Source organism: Aulonocara stuartgranti (genome assembly GCF_965226115.1).
Source record: "Aulonocara stuartgranti genome assembly, chromosome: 3".
In the NCBI taxonomy this organism is placed as follows: Eukaryota; Metazoa; Chordata; class Actinopteri; order Cichliformes; family Cichlidae; genus Aulonocara; species Aulonocara stuartgranti.
This window is the reverse complement of record NC_138941.1, coordinates 31,677,298-31,697,893: the sequence shown is the minus strand read 5'-3', so window position 1 is coordinate 31,697,893 and position 20,596 is coordinate 31,677,298. Positions and strand designations below refer to the sequence as shown.

At 40.3% G+C, this 20,596-nt stretch overlaps 1 protein-coding gene across 4 annotated transcripts; it reads left to right on the top strand.

Annotated features, from left to right (window-relative positions):
• Window positions 1-856: 856 nt before the first annotated feature.
• Window positions 857-20,480, top strand: spag17 (sperm associated antigen 17). 4 transcript variants are annotated; one of them, XM_082523981.1, is made up of 49 exons: window positions 857-1,121; window positions 1,559-1,699; window positions 2,183-2,242; window positions 2,374-2,502; window positions 2,875-3,001; window positions 3,105-3,320; window positions 3,448-3,602; window positions 3,793-3,936; window positions 4,503-4,572; window positions 4,690-4,808; window positions 4,970-5,170; window positions 6,653-6,757; window positions 6,882-7,032; window positions 7,136-7,330; window positions 7,452-7,489; window positions 7,588-7,704; window positions 7,978-8,132; window positions 8,304-8,416; window positions 8,508-8,578; window positions 8,872-9,132; window positions 9,266-9,380; window positions 9,685-9,825; window positions 9,954-10,064; window positions 11,064-11,221; window positions 11,350-11,452; window positions 11,789-11,937; window positions 12,088-12,202; window positions 12,339-12,493; window positions 12,719-12,863; window positions 13,037-13,497; window positions 13,631-13,816; window positions 14,031-14,170; window positions 14,558-14,688; window positions 14,912-15,045; window positions 15,140-15,328; window positions 15,451-15,564; window positions 15,725-15,776; window positions 15,901-16,009; window positions 16,105-16,155; window positions 16,442-16,535; window positions 16,632-16,743; window positions 16,914-16,953; window positions 17,069-17,133; window positions 17,447-17,574; window positions 18,036-18,196; window positions 18,400-18,460; window positions 18,669-18,816; window positions 20,120-20,252; window positions 20,333-20,480. In XM_082523981.1, exons 1-49 carry the CDS (start codon window positions 1,014-1,016, stop codon window positions 20,340-20,342), a joined length of 6,387 nt encoding a protein of 2,128 aa, XP_082380107.1. In that variant the 5' UTR covers window positions 857-1,013; the 3' UTR covers window positions 20,343-20,480. The 4 variants fall into 4 exon arrangements, 3 of the variants coding, with proteins under 3 accessions (XP_082380107.1, XP_082380108.1, XP_082380106.1); XM_082523982.1 differs by having other exon boundaries at window positions 12,719-12,881; window positions 17,447-17,499; XM_082523980.1 differs by having other exon boundaries at window positions 12,719-12,881.
• The last annotated feature ends 116 nt before the right edge of the window (window positions 20,481-20,596 follow it).

Genomic DNA, 20,596 nt, shown 5'->3' with positions numbered 1-20,596 from the left:
TAACTGCGTGTGTAAGCCTGTAAAACCTGAAGATAGAGACAAAATACTGTTAATCTGCCATTCTGCAATTCCTCTCATGTAAACAATAACGTGGTGCACAGCGTGACGTGAAAAAAGGCACATACCTTTAACGTTGCGTGATGAACTCTGTATTCCTCTTTGACACGTAAAGACGAAAAAGGAGTTTTAAAAAAATCTCCGTTTTCGGTGATTGGAAACGCCGTTTACGTGTGGACGAAACAGGGCGAACAACATTCTTGTAAAACAAAGGGGAGCCCAGCAAAAAAAGTTTGGGAACCACTGCTTTATAGGGATTTTAAAAAGTGTATGTGCCGTCATTATCTATTCTCAGTTGCTCTGGATCACTGTTTCTATCACAGAAATTAATCAGCTGTTTTCAGTGTTCACTGTCTGGGCACAGTGACAATATTGCTCAGGTTTGAATCTATTCAACTGGTAAATGGGAGCTCTTTTTTTGGTTAGGTTTACAAAGCCAAATGCTTTGAACTTAAGAACTGATTACCATGTACTACTATAGATATAACAATCACTGAAACTGTGTAAGCAACGACCTGGATTTGGTTTGTAAAGTTTTGATTCACGATGGGTTGTGACTCTGCTGTGAAAGCGCAGCTGCAGACAAAGTATAATACGGCCACCTAGTGGAGACAGCAAACGACAGCAACATTGGACTAAAAGGTTGTGTCTTTAAAAACGAAGCAGATTTTATTATATTCTAATTCTTGTTTTCGTACCTTTTTACTACTAAAGTCTAACACGACGAAACAGCGAATTTGTAAACAGGAAGGCGCGTTCCGTCAAGCTTTTGTTCTGAAAGTCTACGGGAAGTCCCACTCTGAAAACATTACTTGACACTCGTGCCCTTGCGGTTACCAGGGGCAACATGAGCACCAGATGACAACTCACAGTTAGTAATCTAAAGTTGATCTCTAACTCGAAAATTGCATTACTGTTTTCACTGCTCTGTGTTGTTGAATTACCACTAAGCGGAAATGCCACCAAAGGGAGCTAAAAAGGGCTCTGCTAAAAAGTCCAGTACTGATGGAGGCGCAGTAAACAAGAACTGGGAGACTGGTCTCATCAAAGCAGAGTTTGAAGAGGTTTGTCGTCTCACTGACCACTTTTTTTTTGGCTGAACTTAAATAGTTTGTTGGAAACATTTATATCCTCTTCACACTGAGTGAATCTCGCAGTTTTCTCATAAGGCGTTAGCCGAGTCTAAGGGCAGGTTAATGGGTGCGCGCGCGCGATTAGCCAGATCAGGCAGCTTCGATTTTTCAGACCGGAAGTTATAATTTCGACATCCCTAAATGTTATTAGTAAACGTTGTTATGCTTCTTAAAAGCTTTTTATTCTTTTTTTTTTCTTTAACGTAATTTTTTTTTCATTTGTCTTAGCATAAATTGCGCCATCACTGAGCCTAAAGCGAGCTGTCATATACTGCAAAGCAAATATGTATAAATATGATATGAAATAATGTAGCCTGTGACTGGGGTGTATTGCAGTGGTATATCGTAAAACGTATTGCCCTTCCCAGGATTCGTGGCAGGCATGTGTGTCTTTTGTGGTTGGGAGAGGTCCGCAGGAGGAGGAACTGATCCAGGCGCTGGCCTTGGCTGTACAGGAACCGCAACGCAAACTTTTCACCTTGCTAACTTGGGACGACACGCTTGCAAAGGTACTCTAACTTTGTTACTTCCTTTATATTAAAGGGACCTGTGGTGTTGATATAACACATTTTATATTTTATTGTTGACTCTACTAGACTTGCTTTACATCATTTACACTTAAAAATGAGCCTACTTTGTCTCAAATGATGCATGGCGGTGTTAGTGACTGCGTCATGATACTAACGCCTACCAGCAAGAAGGTCGTGGTTCGAATCCATCAGCAGGATGAGCCCTTTGGGTGGGTGTTTGAACCTACCTGGCTTTCTTTCTGGATGCTCAAGGTTTCTCCCACATTTCAAAGGGCATCCCTTTTAGGTGAGCATGTGGTAGTCGTCGTATTTGACTGGCTCCTATACAGAGTTGACTTGACAGTTGCGCTTAAAACTGGGATGGACCTTCCAGAGCTGTGTTTAATATTGCTTAATAGCTTATAGCTTAGTAATGTACCATTCATGATATATATTGTAAAGTAAAATCCTTCCTCTTTGCAGATCCATGAGCTGGGGAATCCCAAAGCAAAAAAACCCGACGATGCCCCCATGTTCTATCAGGTATGCTTTGGAAATTTTTACAGGAGTGACTTTGTGCACCATGCCAAAGAATAATGTTGTTTTTATGTGACGTGTTTCAGTGTAACAGTCATTGTTGTGTGTGTATTTACAAGTGTCTGTGTTTTGTGTAGGTTACAGAGCCAGCTAAACTGCTGCTCGATGCAGGAGAGGGGATTCCCTGTGACCTGATGGCAAAAATATTGAAGTTCCAGCTGCTACTTATCAAAGCCTGTTATCAGCAGAGGTCAGATGCTAACCAGGTAAATGACTTGTTATTTAAGTGATTCTTATTCCTTTATAATTAATTAAGGTGTTGACAGGGCGTGAAATTTCACTTTCAGTGTTATCTTACTAACACTACTAACATCTAGTTGTTTTTAAAAAAGATTTATTGTAACTCCAAATTCTTTGTATTTTTGTATTCATCATACCCCTGTAATATTACATTCTTCGTTTGTGTTTCACATGTCATGGGTACATGGCCTATACTTGGTTAATGGTCAAGTATTGTTTCATTCAAGACAGCTTTTGTACCACCAGTGATATAATTCTGAGTTGTAGGTACAAAAAAACCCACAAAACATTTGAGATGTTCCTCAGAGTCATATTTTTAAAACTGTTTTATGTTTAAGGCTGAGGAGGAAAAGACAACAGTCTCTGATAAAAAGGGAAAGGGTCCTCATACACCGGTGATACCACCCAAGGAGAAGAAGACCAAGCTGAAGCGCAGGGGTGATGTTGAGCCACCTACTTTCAAAGGTAAAAGCTGATGAAAAGCTAAAGTGGTAAAGATTAATATACTTGTTCAGGTTGTTTCGTGCTTTAAAATCTTGTGCGCACTGATTTTGTGTCTTGGTCATAGACGATGAGCCAGAGTGGGGTCCTCAGCACTATATTCTAATCCTGGGATTCTACCAGCCGCAACTGATAGCGGGACTTGATGCCATAGGTGTTCATGTGTCTAATGTCATCAAATTGTGTTTGGAGTTCTCCCAAAATATGGAGGAGCAGCAGGATCACCAAGACAGCTGTGAGGGAAATGAACAGAGTCTCAGAGCTTCGCCGGTTTTTGATGCAGGTAAGGAGTAAACAGTAAATCTTCTGTTTGCTATCTTCAGTAAATAGTAGATTTATTGTCTGTTATAAGAGAAGTATAAGACATGTATGTTTACACTGCATCATCATTTTTTCTGCGTGTACAAAAGCTGTGCAGGAAAGGAAGTTGAATGAATTCTGGTCAGGTCTGAGATCAGTTTTGGACAGCGGGCCACCAGACTCCAGGCTCCATGATGTGGTTCAGCTCAGCTACACTGTTCCTCACTTCTTGCTTCCCTTTGACGCGCGGGACCCTGAAACTGTGGTGAGTAGATAAGTGTTTAACATATCTGGTCTCATTTTTGAGTTTATTAGAATATTGCACATTATTTTGTTTTTCTGTTATCCAGTTTGAATTATATATTACATATCTGCTTTGTTTTGTTTAAGCATCACATGACGTGACCTGCTTTTTACTTGAAATCCGTGTCTGTGTGTCTATGCTGTGTGTCCAGCTGGAGTTGGGAAGCCAAATCTTTGACGGTGTGGCCAGTCTTATCTATGACTGCCTAGACGTCAGAAGGCAGTATCAGCAATACCGGAACAATGTTAAATTCATCAGTGTGCCTGCTGTTGTGAAGCACTCAGAGCCTGTGGAGGTAAATATATGTAGATACAGTTAGACACCGGTAGTTTTCTTGAATGGATTTATTTTATAAAATAGGCTTGTAGCAGAGGATGGTTTCGATCCATCGACCTCTGGGTTATGGGCCCAGCACGCTTCCGCTGCGCCACTCTGCTTACGCTTGTGATGTGACTCAAACCCACAATCCCTGGCTTAAGAAGCCTATCCATTAGGCTTCATGCACTGGTTTTAACCCACTAGGTACAAACCAGTGTTCCCTAACCTGCACTTAACCCTCCGTTTTTGGCTTTATCAAAACAAAATACAAAAAAGATTGTCAATCACACTATCAAAATAAAAGTGTTGATATTCTGGTTGGTAAATGTGTGGGTTTTTTTCAAGAGTATATTGAGGAGGATAGATCTAGTCTGAAATGAATCCTCTCACAATCAGACAACATAGCTTTTTATCTAAAAACAACACTCCAGATATGACCCACAGCACTGGTCCTGAACCTCTACACTGACATCATTGTTTTTCTTTCTCTTTATTTGTTGATATTTGTCAGAATGGAGATGATTTTTCTGTTCCTTGTGCCAGGTTGTGTCAGCAGCTCCAACCCCACTCTCCAAGAAGAAGTCAGGTCAGGAGGAAGCCCCAGGAGACCAAGGTGAAATTTTGTTATTGTTAATGTTCATCTGGACTATTTTGGTATAGTCTTGTTTGGCATTTTGAATTAAAACCTCCTAATCCTTTCTCTTTTTAATGGTTTCTTCTTGGTGGACAGAGAACAGGCTCCTTCCTCTCTCTCTAGATGTGGACATGTGTTACTATAACAACCTGCTGGACCTGGTTGCTCCTGAGGCCTGCTCTGTGCCTTTGATCCTGCACTGTATGTTGGAACAGGTATGTGTGCATTTGGTTTTGTGAATGTGCAGTTTTGCTCTGTCTCTTACTGTGTGTGAAAGAAGCATTTCCAAATATGGTTGATGGGAAAATGTTGTGTGACTGATTAATGAATAGCTAAAATGAGGACATATTAGAATTTGTACAATTTGTGTCTCTAGGTGGTGATTTCTGCAGAGCAGTCCTTGTCTGCCCACCCCCATGTGGCTGAGGACTCCAAACCTCTCAGCAGCCCCTGGTTAGACCACCAGCTGGTCAGCTATATGCTCCAAAACTTCTTGCCACTAGTACAAAAAGAAGAGGAGAGACTCTATGTATTAAACAACCTCCTAAACACAGTACAGAATGAAGAGGATAAGAAGGTATAGGTACCACTGCATAACAATACACACCTAGATAAATCCAAAGAACACGTGCTGAGAAGACCACAAAAAATTGCTAAGCCTCCAGCCTAGTATGTGAAGCATTGGTGGTTCAGTGGTAGAATTCTCGCCTGCCACGCGGGAGGCCCGGGTTCGATTCCCGGCCAATGCAGCAGCTTTTTTTTTTTTTTTTTCCCCTTCTTCTTTTAAACAGAAGGCGCCGACTCACAGGAAGATAAGGTCATATTTCTGTGGACAGGATTAGTGTCAGACACTTAAAGCTGAATAGCAAATCCCCACAAGCTCTTGTGTTATGATAATAGAGCACTTGCGGCAACATTCCCTAAGTAGGATGGGCTTGGTTGTGACGTATGGGGGATGGGTGGGGTAAAACACTCGGTTTCCTGAACATGTGACAGGAAAACCATGTCATCTATTTCATGCTGTTTATGCATGAAAACATTTTTTCATTTTTACAGAACAAAAGGTTTTGGTATTCAAAACAATTGTATTTTTAATGAACTCAAACTCACATTTAAGTCATAACTCAGTCACATGTATGCATTAATAGAAGAATCCAATTCCAAATCTAATTCATCAAAATGAATCAGATATGGATTCTTCAAGAAATACTCCAATATAATAATGCTTAACACGTCCTTATTAATCCTTATTGTAGAGATTAATCAGAGCTGCGTAATGCTGAAATAACACGTACAGCACTGAGTAACCATGCTACAAATACATACCAGTGGACCACCAGCAGATGGCGCTATATTCAATGTGTAACTTTAGCAGAAATATTGAGGTTTTCTGTATATATGTCTAATAAATACTAATACTAAGAAACCAGCCATGAGCTCAAAGGAAGAAAGATTTTGGAGGGTAGGACAGGATTCCTTTAAATATGACTTTGCTTCTAAGATTTTCCATAAGCTCCTTTTAAACATTCACTCTAATCATGAAAACAGCTTGAAGCTGCTACTTTATGAACATATGCATATGCATTAAGCTGGCTTTTTATTCCTGCATACAGGAAATTCACATTACAGCACCAGCATTGTTCCACAAACCCCACAGAAAGCACAAAAACACAGTTTACATTGCTTTAGTTGGGAGATTTTCACTGAGGCCTTAAAAATACTCCAAACACTTTGCATGTTTATGATAAGTGTTCCCTCACTCAGAATCACAACTCTAGGTCAGGTTAACAAGACTCTTATTTAATATATTTGACATTTTTGACATTTTAACAAATTCTTACTAGGATCTGTTGCTCATACCAGCAAAGAGAAATTTTATCTCCTGCTTAAGTGAAAAACTTGATCAGAAACTAACTGCAAATAATGTTGATAACTTCTATCAGAAAAGGTTTATAAGCTCCAGTTTAACAATGAGTTCTGGGTTCTCAGGTACGCTTAGAGCACAGTGTACAATTTATTAATGTTTCTCAATTTTATTATCTTTGTTTATCTGTGCTAGAGGCTAGTGGCGAAATTTGGAGCAAGGGAAACTGACAGGAAGACTGAGCAACCTCTGGTTATCAGACACCATGATGAGCGGGCCCAGCGCTTGAGAGACATCAGTGTAAGTAATTTTATTGTATTTTAAAATCAAGTTTTTATGTTGTCTGTGTGTGATTTTTACATGATATTAAGAAAATGACTGCAGAGCTGCTGTGTATTTGTGTACATGCACGTGACCCTCTTAGGTGGTTCAGGATTTCGATCCGACAGAGGTGGAGTTGTCCATGATGAGACTGTCTCCGGTGTGGGAGATGATCGAGTCAGTCACTCAGCAGAAAAACAGAAAATCTTGTTGGATGTCCATCAAACAACAGCTACAGCACTACTGCACAGATGGTCAGAACCTGTGCTTAAGGCCTCGGGTCAACTCACTGTACCTGCTTACAGTATATGTTGGTGAATCTTGTAATAAAGTTCTTGATTCATCGGCTTCCTACAGATGATGTGTCATGGCCGGAGGTGGAGCGTTTTTTTCATCAGAGCGTCTTGGAGGCTATGCCGCTGTCCGGGGTGGATCAGCAGGGTGTGTTACGTGGAATAGCAGACCCAGCACAGCAGCAGACATCAATAGTAATCCCCTGGGATGACCCGTTATCCTTTGCTAAACAGCAGCTTTATAACATGAGGAACAAAGGTCTGATGTTATATTAGTTAATTCACTTACTGTTATGTTATGACACTTGCTTACATGCAGTATGTTACATTTTACAACTCACTCATGAAACACCCTACATCACTGCTTTACTTTACTATAGATCCAACATTTCTTACTGACGAGCCTTCTAACAGAGAGGTATTATTCTTATATTTATCTCTTTATTTATTTATTTTTTAGCTTGCTTTAATTTTAAAAAAAAGAAAACAGCAATGGATCCTGTATTTTTCCCCCAGGAGCAGAGTGGTAGAGTGTGTAGCCACCTGGACTTACCTGACATACAGAGCTGTAGGTTGAGATCTCTGTTTCACTGGCGCTATGCTGAGCACCACAATGCCACCGTCCTGCCTCAGGTGATATATCTGTTTTATCTTGTTAAATGTGTTAGGGGTGTCACATTAGACGTACTGTGGTTACTACACGTTAAGTCTCCTCTACTCTGAAGCTTTAAATGTAAAATGCAAGAGATGAAATGGGCTTAATGAGCAAACTAAACAAAGTTGAGGCTATACTCTGCAGCAGTATTATGTACATCCTGCAGAAAAGCAGAAAACAGCACCGTTCTTTATGTGTTTTTACAGTTTGAGGCATTTGCTTGGATATTTTGACTTCCTTCTTTTGTGTAGTTGCTCCAGTTAGCATCAGAGGAATACTGCTGCTTGGACACCTTCAGAGGAAGCCATAACAACATCCTATACGTTTTTTGCCACAATCCCATGAGTCCTCAACGCCAGTCCAGGGAGTTCTGGCATGTGGCTCTTCACACCGATGTCAAGTTCAGGTGTGAAATGATGCTTGTTACAAGAGGAATAGTAAGAAATCTTTTGCTGATTGCTTTCATGGATGTACATGTCTGTGTCATAGCAATGTGTTGGAACCGAGTACTCACTCCTGGATTCATTAAAGAGCGTAATCTGCAGCTCACTCTACATTGTCCTGTCTGTCTGTACAGGAGTTACTTTGAGCATGTGGCAGATACTGTTTCACAGTGGACGAGACAGGAGGAATCAAAGAGAGACACAACGCAAGACGGAAACGACACTCCAGAATCTGATTCTCCAAAAGGTATCGTGCTATAGTGATCAATATGTGGCTCTACCGATTTAACCTTGCTTACCTCTGTATACATATAATATGTGATTTCTTCCTGGACTAGATGACAATACTGTTTGTTCTTCCAAGGAGGATGAGAGAATGGAAGTCTTCATCAGAAAAGGCTCCCTTAAAGTCAGTACAGGCTAACACACAAGTACACACACCTGAATCTGACATGGAGAATTTCATAGAGCAGTCTCATTTCTTATATCCCTCAGATGCTTTTTCACAGAGCAGTTAAGTAATAAATTCATGAGTTCAAATTCATGATCCAGTTCTAATAGTTCCAGTTTTCAGTATTTTATGTGTAAAGTACGTCTAGAGATAAAATAAGATTTCTCATTATCTCAGGCTAGAACACAGCCACATTAAACTACTTTAGAGTCACCAAAGTGTTACATGGTTACAGTATTATGGTGTTACAGGCCTGGAAGTTGGAGCAGGAGCGTCAGAAGGAAGAGGCGATACCCAAAAAGTCAAAGAAAGAGGATTTGCCAAAAGATAAGCAGCAGAAAAAGGAGGATAAGTCAACCGACAACAAGAAAAAGAAAACGTTATCTGATGACAAGAAGAGCAGGCCAGGGTCGGAAGGCAGCTCAGCCAACCCTCCCACAGAGTCAGCTATCACAACAGCGCCCCCTGTGGATGAAGTTGTAGAAGTACAGCATGCAGAGGAACCTTTCAATGTGAGCGCACACACCTAGAACCCATTACAGAACTAAACTCGTGTTTTGGTTAAGGTCTTGATAAGTGAAACAGCTTCGTTCAGGTTAAGTAATAAATGACTCCATGCATATGATGTGTGTGTCCAATGTTTAGGGTTTCACTGGCTACATCATGGATGGAAAATTGATCCATGTGTCAGGTTGTCTCCAGTACCTTTTCCCCTCCGATGGAGGACGTGTCACTGTGGAGACAGTCAGCTTTGTTCAAGGTACGGGATCTGTCTGTGTTCTTCATGAATCTAAGCAGACCTTCAACTACAAACTCACAAACAGCTTACTTAGACACTATAGAAAACTACAAACATGTGTTATATCTTAAGATAACATAAAAAGTTAAACCATTCGTACAGTTTTTCTCCCCCTCCCGCAGCTATATTTCCCTAAGAATGAAAAAAATGTTGAAGTATTTATGAGCTTAGTTCCATTATTAGACAAATGACACCATAAATCAATGAAAAACATAAATAAAGCAAAGGTCAAATATTCCTCAGTAACACATAGTTTTTCCTCCAGGTTCCAGCCAAATGAAAGTCGTTGTGAAGAAGGATGGACATCATTTCTACACACACATCAACCAATTTGTTGTTGATCCTGCAAAATGTCTCCCTCATAACCAAGACAATAAAAACATTGAACCGGAAAAGGACTGTAGAGGTAAAGATGCTACCTGTTGTATTTTTAGGTTACTTTTTTATACACCTGTGTAAATACCACAGTTATTGTGAATGATATGTGATTTATAGACTCATTTAGTGTGCGTGTGTGTTTGCGGTCTCTTTCAGGGGCAGAACCTGCGGAGATAAAAACAGTGAAGCAGGGCTCCTTCTCAGCTGTGCTTGACAATAGAATTCGTCTTTCATACAGTTTCTACGGTCCCACGGGAGAGCGCACAGGTATTACACTCAGACATACAGTACATATTTATAAAAGAAAGTCTTTTTTTATACTTAAAGTTGCAAACGGGTTAAATACAGTACTGAATAGTTAATAAACTCAGTGCATCTGACATTTATTAAGCCTGGAGCATCAAATTTAAAAGGCCTTGACTGTACGGGTAGCGTAGTGTTTTTGTTTGGTCAGACCTGCACTTTAGTAACCCCTTTGCCCAGTTATCGATCCATCCTTGGCTCTTCTTCTTTTTCTTCTCTATTTGCATTTTATCTGCAAACTCAGTATTCTTTTTTAAGATTATGCAGATGGCATCCATTTCTACGCCCTAGTGAAAGACAATGAAAGAGGGCAGGATACATCAGGTGATGGAGATGCTTTTCAGTAGCTTCCACAAATGTCAGTCTATCTTCACTGTGGGTCAGGTTAAATCACTGTCCAGTAATGCTTCCTTCTGGACACATTTCAAAACTTTCAGTGCTTCCACACTCGCTCTGACATTGAGGAGGGTATATGTGCATTTATTTCATCCTGTCTGGACTTTGGAAAATGGATTGTAGAAAAGAACACAGACAGACAAATGAACAGAATTTTTAACACCTGCAATTAGTTCAAAACACTTTTTTTAAATTTCAAAACAGTATCTTGTGTTTAGGCCTCCTTATACTGGTTACAATTAAAGTTTTAAGATTGACTTTAATATTTTTAATCCCATTTAACTTTAAACGGGATAGGCTCCAGCTTCCTCACAAGCCTGAATCGGATGAGCAGAAGAAAGCACTTTGTTGCTTGGCTTGAATTGCTACAGCTTAGTGCCTTGCTGATGGTCTACATATTATATATTTCCTTTTTACTGCACTGATCTCACTTGTTGTGAGCAGTTTCTGTTTAATGTCCCATGTTGAGTTAGTTTGTCTCTGTTTGATTTATAGTCTTCTTTGTGATGTGAAAATCCCTTACGTGTTATTAAAGTACTTTTTAAAATAAAGTTATTATTATTATAGTAATTTCCCAGGAAACCAAAGGCAAAGTAGCAGAGACATCTATCGCAGACCCCATTCATCTATCTGCCTCCATCCACTGCTCCAAGGAAAAAGATGCAGCGTCAGTTCCCTCAAAGACACAAACCACATCCAGTCAGTTCAGACCTCCAGAGGCCCAGGTTAACACACATTTACATGTTTACAGAAAATAATGTAGATTAATGTAGACTATATGTACGTGTACACATAGGTTTTTAGCCATAAAATATGTTCTGTCATTAGACTAAATATGTAATGTATGTCTAAGGGTTGTGAAGGTCAACCAGCAGAGCAATCAAATTCGTTCAGCGGTCTCAGCCTCTCTATTCCTAATGGCCTCATGCTGCAATATCTGCGAGAAGATACACAAGGTCAGTAACGGATGTGTTTAGAATTTATAGTACCTATGCAGTCAATTTTGCAGACTCCCGTCCTTGGTGCAAGTAGGACCCTGTTCGTGCTCGTAGAGACTCATCTGTATATCTTCTGTGCTCAAATCCACCTGCTTACCCGCTTATGTGCCGAGACTAGTGCCACATTTTGGTGGCCTATCTACAAATAGCTTGAATTTAATGAATGTGTCTTTCATGAAGTTTTAGCACAACTTTCTGCATCTACTATAATCCCATTAACCATCTGCATATGCTAAAGAGTCATACTCAAATATATATGACATGATTTGTGTGTGTTTTTGTGTCCATGTAAAGAAGGAGGTATTATGGTGAGACAAAGCTTTCCTCTACATGGCAAAGGAAAGGCAAGACATCTTCAGGACACATCCCTCTCCAAGGAATTGTCCCGTATTATCACCAGCCAGGGAGCTGTGATCCGTTACATGAGAGATGGATCCACAGAGGTACACTCATTCATACTGAGGCACATATTGAAATAAATATACAACTGACTCCAGGCAGGTAGTTCTTGAATAGCTGCACAAATTGTTACATGAAAACGGTGAAGAATCATGCCCGTTTTTTCTGGCTTCTCTTATTTTTTTGTACTGCAGGTGCTGTTTGCTGATGGCTCAGTCAGTTTCAGTCAGGATTCTGGTCCAGTGTGGGTCCCTGACTCTGAGGTTCAGGAGCAAAACTCTGATCAGGAATCTGAGGACAGCAAGAAAGGTTAGACTGGTGTACCACTGAATACAAAACAGCGCTTCTTCTGTCTCGTAATGAGTGTGACGGGGCGCTTGCTGGGAAGATAATTAATTTTCAGTGGTACAGTTATACTCTCTTTGCATGTCTTGTGTCTCTGCAGAACAGGGCTCAAAGGAGGGGACTAAGGATCACAGAGGGTGTTGGTTAACTACAACTCCATGTGGAGATCGCATCTGTACTGTTGGGACCACACACAAAAACATGCCAACCACGTCCCTTCTCACTTACAAGGCTACTGACCCCATCACCCATCAGGCAAGAAAGTACTATTTCTTCTAAATTATACAGGCTACCAACATTGCAATTAAGTCCATAATAAAAATGTGAGAGTTAAAAAATCCTCACGGTGCTTGGGGGCAGAAATTTCATTTCAGAGTACCTTGAAGTATATGATATATAGAGAGAAATGAGACTCATTCTGAAATCGTCTTATGCTTTTCATCGCTAACTTAGCTCGCTGACTCTGGTTTCTTGTGTTAGGTGATGCTGAACCGCGAGGATCTGGTGGTTTCTGTCCAGAACCCAGATGGGTCTGTAGTTGTAGAGCATGCAGATGGAACCAGGATTACCAGCCTCTTGCAAGAAAGGCCAATGAATGCAAATCCACACTGTTTGCTGCACACTGGTGACCAGCAGGCACACAGTACATTGTTCAAATCCATACTCAGCAGTAGATCTGCACTTACAGATGACTACACAAATATATGCAGTATACATGCTATCACCATTAAAATACATTATAATCTCTAAGCAGATTTTTATATCTGATTTATGTTCCTGTGACATTTACTTTTCCAGGACAGCAGCCAGGGAGTGTAACCCTTAAATCAGCCTCTCAAAGTGCAAGCGACTGCACTGAGTGTGTGGAAAGCATTGCTGGGGACATGGATGTCAAGGACACTTGTCTCAATGGAGACATCAGCAGGAACAGTGCAGGGAATGCATGTGACCGGGAGGGAGCTGTTCATGTGTGCACAAATCTGAATCAGTGCGGATGTATGTGTGAAGAAAAAGAAAGTACTGAAAGTAGTGTGCATATGAATAGTGAACATGGTGTGTTTGCCAAAGAGACTGCGACTCAGAATGTTGAGACTAAAGGGTGTGGGAAGGATGAATCAAGGATGTCTGCTAAAGAGCGGATGGTGTTGGTAGAGAAGGAGGGCTGCGCCACAGTAGTGATGTACCCAGAGCGTCAAACGGCTCATATCTTTTTAGCCGATGGAACGGTCGTCACTGGGAACAATCAAAGAGAATACGAGGTGCGTGATTTGCCAGCAGATGGCACCAAAACTTAAATAAAAACTTGGAACTATGACTTTAAGACATGGATAAGGCTGCACTTTGACACTTGTTTGCAGAACCGTTGATCCATATTTGTGCTTTGTACCCAAGGTGTTCCCATCCAGTGTAGGAGTCCTGTCCATCAGAAGCGCTGGAACATGCGTGTACTCCTCAGACCCACTCGTAACTCCAAGTCCAAAGGGGTCTACTCCCACTGAACAGACAGGAATTTACACTATGAGTCATATGGGCAAAGTGGCCTGTGAAATTACAGACCCTGATGGGAACCATTTCCAGGTCAGTTTCTCTGATCACAAGATAGTGAGCCTATGTTGCTGTGCAGGTCTTTTTTTAAGGTGGTTAGCATAGGAGGAATGTGGGAATTTGGATCAATGAAATAGTTTGCTATATTCTTAAAGTCTCAAAGAAAGACCTATGATGGGAAAAAATATAGAAATTCATTAAGCTCGTATTATTTTTAGTTTCGGTAACATGCTGAACTTTGTTGCAGGTTATGGAGGATGGGCAGATATCTGTGCTAAACTTGAGACCTGCTACTAGCACGCTTAAACAAACGGAGGAAGAGCTAGAAAAGGAAGAGGACAGTGAAACGGATGGGCCTCGTGAAAAACCCAGAGAGCAGTGTCCCAGGTAGCTTGGCTGATTGTGTGTATGTTGTGTGTGTGTGTCACCATGGAAAAATGCAATTCTGGAGAAACTTAAGCAACCTAAAAATGCCCTTTTGACTATTATTTCTGTGTTTACATGAAACAGCCATTATGTAATAAAGTTGTAGTGACTACTGAGAACTTGTATGTCAAAATGTCAGCAACATCCACTCGTATTTCAATTGTTTTTAATTGTCCACAAGATCAAAGAAAAGACAATTCACAGGGCATTTAGTAAGAAAACTCTTATAAACTGTATTTGTTATGTTTTTTAACTCTCTAAAAGAAAGGTAGCAGAAATGAATGCCAAATAACTAAACTGATGTCCGGAATTGTTACTCACAGTCTGCAAACGTATTTTGTCTTCCAGGTTGTTTCTGGTGCATGGGGATGGCTCAGGCACTGAACTGCTGAGCTCTCAAACTGTAAAGGAGCTGCTCTGCCAGGCGTACTTGGACCCTACCATAGCACTGTTGAAGGAACAATTGGCAAACACACAAGGTTTAATGTCTCCTAAATCAAGAAACAACTGGACTGAATAAAATTGTTCTATGGTTTTTGTTAAAGAATGTCCCTCAAAAAACTTCCACATAGTGTATAATGACAGTTAACTGTCTCTAATGTTGAGTGTACTTTTGTCATTCTGTTACATCAGGAGATGGATAAAAGAAACTATTCAGTTAACCAGGAAGTAATGTGAGGTTTGTGGGTGTGTCTGTTCCAGATGAGTTTGGCATCACTATCCTAAAGCCCAGCCACCAGAGTGTGTGGTCTCAGTGGTTGCTTAACAAACAGAACCCTGAAATTACCCCTCCCAACCTCAGAAACCGCAGCTGGCATGACTTCCCCGCAGTAGAAGTATGTCTATACATGCTTACACATATCACACACACACACACAGAAACAGCACTTGAAATCCATTTTACTATTTTTGCGTTCCTCTCAAATCCAGAAGAAGAGTCCAGGTCCTCCATTTGGTACTGATGTAGTGTATAATTTGGGTCTGAGAATGAGGCCTGCAGGTTCTGCAGTACATCATCGGCCTGTCAGGAGCTGCCCTAAGGTCCTGGAGCTGAGAGAACTATACCAGCACCGACCATTCACCACACCACTCAAAAATACTATAGACTCACGATTAAAGGTAAAATTATTCTTTATCATTTGTCCCCAAAACTGGAGTTTGTGTTAAAACATTTGAGAAAGATATAAATCATCTCGTTAATGTGACTTCAGACATATCTAGAAATGTGGCTTTTACTGCAGGAATACATCGAGAGTTTGATGGAAAGAGAGCAACGGTCAGAAAAGATGAAAGTTAAAGACCCTCGCTCTGAGGAGGAGACTGCCCATGCCAGTGATCTCATCAATCTGATTTTGGTAAGCACACACACATACACATATTGAGTATAACAATGATAATGTTTATAGTTATAGGGAACATTGTGTGGCTCTTTCCCTCTACTACATACTGGCTTCTAAAAGTAAACCTTGTACTATAACATAAAGGACAAAAGCTGACTTATATTGCACTTTGTAGTCTTTTCCAGAGGAAGAGGATGCCAGTCACACCATTGATAGGAGGATTTCAGGTTGGTAAGACAAATCTATAAACCAGTTCATTTGGTTTTTAGAGTTGACTTGTACCTGATTTAGTCCTGGTTTGGTGTCAGAATACTGAGGGGAAAGTACACCTTTTGTTGTATGTGTCCACAGAGGACGTAGCCAGTCTGTACAGCCAAGGAATCTGTAGCCCAGCTGAACAGTCAGATGTTTCTCAAGACTTTGCCACGGTACAAAGTGACAGCTTGGAGAAATTAAACCGGTACGTGTGCTAAAATAATCTCATCTTCACTAAGGTGAAAGTTCCAGGTTTTAATCTGTGTAAATATGCTTTTGAAATGCTCTTTTTCTTTCCAGTTGTACCAAAGACAAGGATACAACATGGACTGAAAAACTTACACAGTACAGGTAAAAACATTATTACTGATTGTGAGTAATAACCTTAATATAACAAAGCAGCCTTTGCATCTTAGCCTTTTTTAGGACTTGTATAGGACTTAATCTGGACATTTGTCAGTCACATTGGTTTGTAGTAATTGTAGAAATGACTTTTCGTCTCTCTTTTCCTGAGTGGGTTTTATGAACAGAACTAGAGCTACTGCAATACTTTCAGTACTACTAACAGAAAGATAAAAAGAAGTACTGCCACCGTTAAAGTTTGTACTATTTTTCTATTCTTGTGTGTGTATTTTAGGCAGGAGATGCGTGAGGAGAAGATCTACAGAGAGGCTATGAGGAAGAGGAGCGTTGTTCCCTTTTTCCACCCAGAAAATATTCCCCTGTACGAGGTACTATATTCGCTTAACATCATCTTAAAGGATTCCCAGTCGATTTTTCTCTGTGCAGTGTATAAAAACACGAAGCACCGTTTCTGGTTTTCTCAGAGTCTGCTACAGCAACAAATACCTGACATGAGGAGTTTGTCAATGGCTCTCCCACCATTTCCCAAGTCGGACAGTACTGAGGGCTTCCTGAAAGATGCGCCACAGGAGGACAGTAAGTTATGATACCTTTGTGAGTATTTACTAGAGGTATAACTTGTTTTAAAGATGTTTTTTTGATTGGAATCTTCCCAAAAAAACAAAACAACAGAATAAATGAGTCTTAATGGTGACTTCAGTGACATGAAGCTGTTTATTAAACTACATTTGTGTTTGGCACTGCAGCTCCAAGGCCTTTAAACCCAACACCGTCTCAGTCTGCAAGGTAATAATGAGCAAATTATGTTTTGAACTGTTTCTCCTGTTTAATTTTTCACTCTGTGATTTAGCCACTTACAAAACTGTCATCATCAGGGCTTAATCTGTGTTTTTTCTTTTAGTCATTCAGCAAGAAGTAGCAGGGTGCTAGAAAAGAGACCCACCAACCCCACACCTCAGTCTGCTGGTTTGTTTCTAACCTTCTCATGTTTTATATTACTATTAATTCCTGGAAACCTCACCAATAATGCATCAAATATTTTTTAGGACAGAAATGACGTAAAGCCACTGTGAACATACAGACATGGAGCAGTATGATCAGTCAGAAACTGCACTCTGTGAGGACAGAGGCAGAATTTTATTTACATTTATTTAGATCGTTGAATCTCTGCCAGGACTTGATGGCTCAGTACAAAGACAAATAATACTGTATATGATTTACACTTCTATGCAAACTTATGAATTATCCTGTGTGTGTCTGTGTGCGTGTACACGTCCAGGTGAAAGCAGTTGGAGGGATTCTTCTAGGAAATGCAAGTCACCACAGTTAGATGTGAGTGGAAAGCCCAGACAGACTACAGTCACCCTACCATCCTCTGTCCTCGGCTCTAAATCCTGCAGTGCACCGGTACAAAATCATTTTTGTTTTTTTGCCAAAAATGTGCTGGTCGAGTTTTTGTTTTGGGTGGTTCCCTAGTATTAAACTTGCTATTGGTTAATAGTATTACCACCTATGGGCTCAATGTTTATTAAGAGAAACTTTGAACTTACATTCCAATAGTTCATTTTTTGTTTGTTTGTTTGTGAAAAGTAAAATGGGACCTTTAGAGGATCTATACGTTTGTGCCATTATTATTTCATAACCTGAAGGATTTTTCTCCTCTCTTCATCATCAGTGGGGTGATTAAATCCCACTGATGATGGAGTGAGCCTTTTTATCGCTGATATCCTATCAAATTGGGAGTGTTAAAAAAAGATGTTCCTATAATACCATTTGTACACATACTTTACCCTATATTTTTATCACGGTAGTATCAAGCTGCCAGTTTTTCATTGTTAACTTTTCTTTGTCTATGTCCTCTGTTGAAGCTCCTGCAGGCGGAGGAGCAAGTGAGGAGGAAGTGCCAAACAGGTGCCATTGTGAAGGGCTTCCAGCTCATCCCATCGAGCGTAGACTTTGGCACGCTGAAGGAGGGCACCTCCTCCACCATTATTGTTGTGATGAAGAATGTTGGTTTTGACATATGCAGGTAAACCACCAGACAGATAGAGACAAGGGATTTTAGGTTTTTGGGGGTTATTTTTGTAGTCTTAGGTCTTGTTTCAATTGTCTTTTAGTACCTCAGAAAGAAATGAGGACTGTTAGGTGGAGGCAATTTATGGGTCACCTTCAAGTCCAAAGGGAAAACTCTGACCTAACTATTTGTGGTTTATTTCACTCTGTCGCTGCCAGGTTCCATGTGAAACAGCCTCCTCCTGCTACAGGCCTCCGGGTCATCTACAGCCCTGGCCCTGTAAGTTTTCATTTTGATGTTTAATATGAAATAAAAATTTAATGTAATATAATATTTATATTAATGTTCCAGCCACTGCGTTTCTACTTTAATGTTATTGAATTAATTGTATAAATGTTCAAAACAGCTGACATTTTTTGTTTGTTAAAGGGTTAAATTCTACTTCCTTCAACGTCTCATAGGCATATGTGGTGTCTTGTTTTACTAGGTGGCCGCAGGTCTGCAGGTCGAACTGAAGGTTCAGCTGTTTGCAATGTGTGCTGTCCAAGCAGGGGAAGTAGAGCCAAAGAAGTTAATCTCCCAGGAAATTATCATTCCTACTGAGAAAGACATCCTCTGTCTGCCAGTCACTGCTAATATCCTTTGAGCACCTAAAGAAACACATTCAGTTTAGCTTTTAATTTTCTTACTAGAAAACAGTGTTTAAAAAAACAAAAACTTCTCTTCTGACTTCCGAAACAAGTGAGAGAAAAGTTGTGTATAAGAGATCTGCCCAGACTTAGTGAGTAACCAACACCAAAATGTCAAACATACACGTCTGAAACAGAATCAAACCCAAAATAACAAAAAGAAAAGGACTGTTGCAGCTTTCTTTTGCTACACAGTGAATGGTATTTTCAAGCAATGGCAATTTCATCTCTGAAATTGCTTTTATTCGCATCATTTTTACCTGTTATTGGTAAATGCTAGCAACAAATCCATCTGAGTTTAGCACAAAATGCAAAATGAAAATAGAGTAGACCTCAGCCAGCCTACATTCACTGGTTTCACAATCGACAATCACATGTGGTAATACTACGTTTTTGTTTTTTTGTTTTTTCTTTTGTTGTGGTGACATTACTATAAAAAATAAAAGTAATCCACTGGGTTTTAGCTCCACAGATGCCAGGAGTGCTTTAATTCTAGGAAATACATAAAATTGGTGGGCTGTGAGGCAGCTGCTCATTCTTTGAATCAGGATGTGCCAAACCCCACACTTAGGCAAGCGTAATGCGAGTGTGTTACATGGTGACATGGATAAGTGTTGGATAAGTGGTAGTTGTTTTGGTTAGTGCGAACAAACTGCTTCCAATTTTACAGTAGGTCTAAAGTCCATCACTGGCCATCAGGTCTCTCAATTCCCGTTGTTCTTCTTCCAGATCTTCCCCAAATTGCAGAGCCATGAGCTTCTCCAAGATCTTATCCATACTGTGTTCAAAAAACACAGTCTGAGTACTCACAGCCCTGCCCATCGAGTATCCGGCAGCAAACGTCTCCGCAGGACAATCAGGCTCTCCCAAGCCCAGGAGTTGTCAGTTTCATTAAGGGACCAGTTGATAAAATCCATAATTCTTCTTTAGGTTTTTAGAGAACAAGTCTGGGAGACTATCTTAGGGTTAAAGAATAAGCCAGACTATACAACTGACATGAGAAGCCAAGCAGGAAAGATAAGGGAGAGGGAGAGGGAGAAAGTACGACCGCCTCCGTCAAGAGCCAAGAGAAGGATGAAGGATTTGTTGTTGCCTAGGTTATTATTCCAGCCTCAATTTTATGTTAAAAAAAGATTTTCTTGTGTAACTAAGATTCAAAGTTACTGCTGATATGAAATTTCATGAAGATGAATGAAGATTCATGGCGTGTGTGTTGAAAGAAGTGATGTTGGTCCTTAACTAACTTCACCTATCCTTCCTGAGGGATTATATGAAATTTGGCTTAAGGACCATAGCAGGGTCCATAAAAAGAACATCTCCAAGGTCTTCCAGGCTTCCAGCTGGGCAGGGAAGCGTCCTGATCAGTCCCGCAGTAAACGCAGGTTAGTGTCTTACACCATGAAATAACATCTTTAAAATTCAGACAGAGGATAAGTCACTGATAAAACCGTTTTGTTTTCAGGACATATTAAGGACTCCAGCTTCTCTCAGTCAGATTTCACACCTTTTAAGCCTTCATCACATTATAACCATCTCACGTTTGATTATTTCTGATAAATTGTGATGTTTGATGTGAAATAAAAATATTAACCTAAGTAATTGAGGCAATTGAATTCTTATGTGTGACCATGTCTGCTTGTAATTATGATAAATACCTGCGCTACCTAATGTAATTTGGCTCGTACTGTACGAGTTAGAGCCGTGCCTCCTGAGTGTGGGCGCGTGT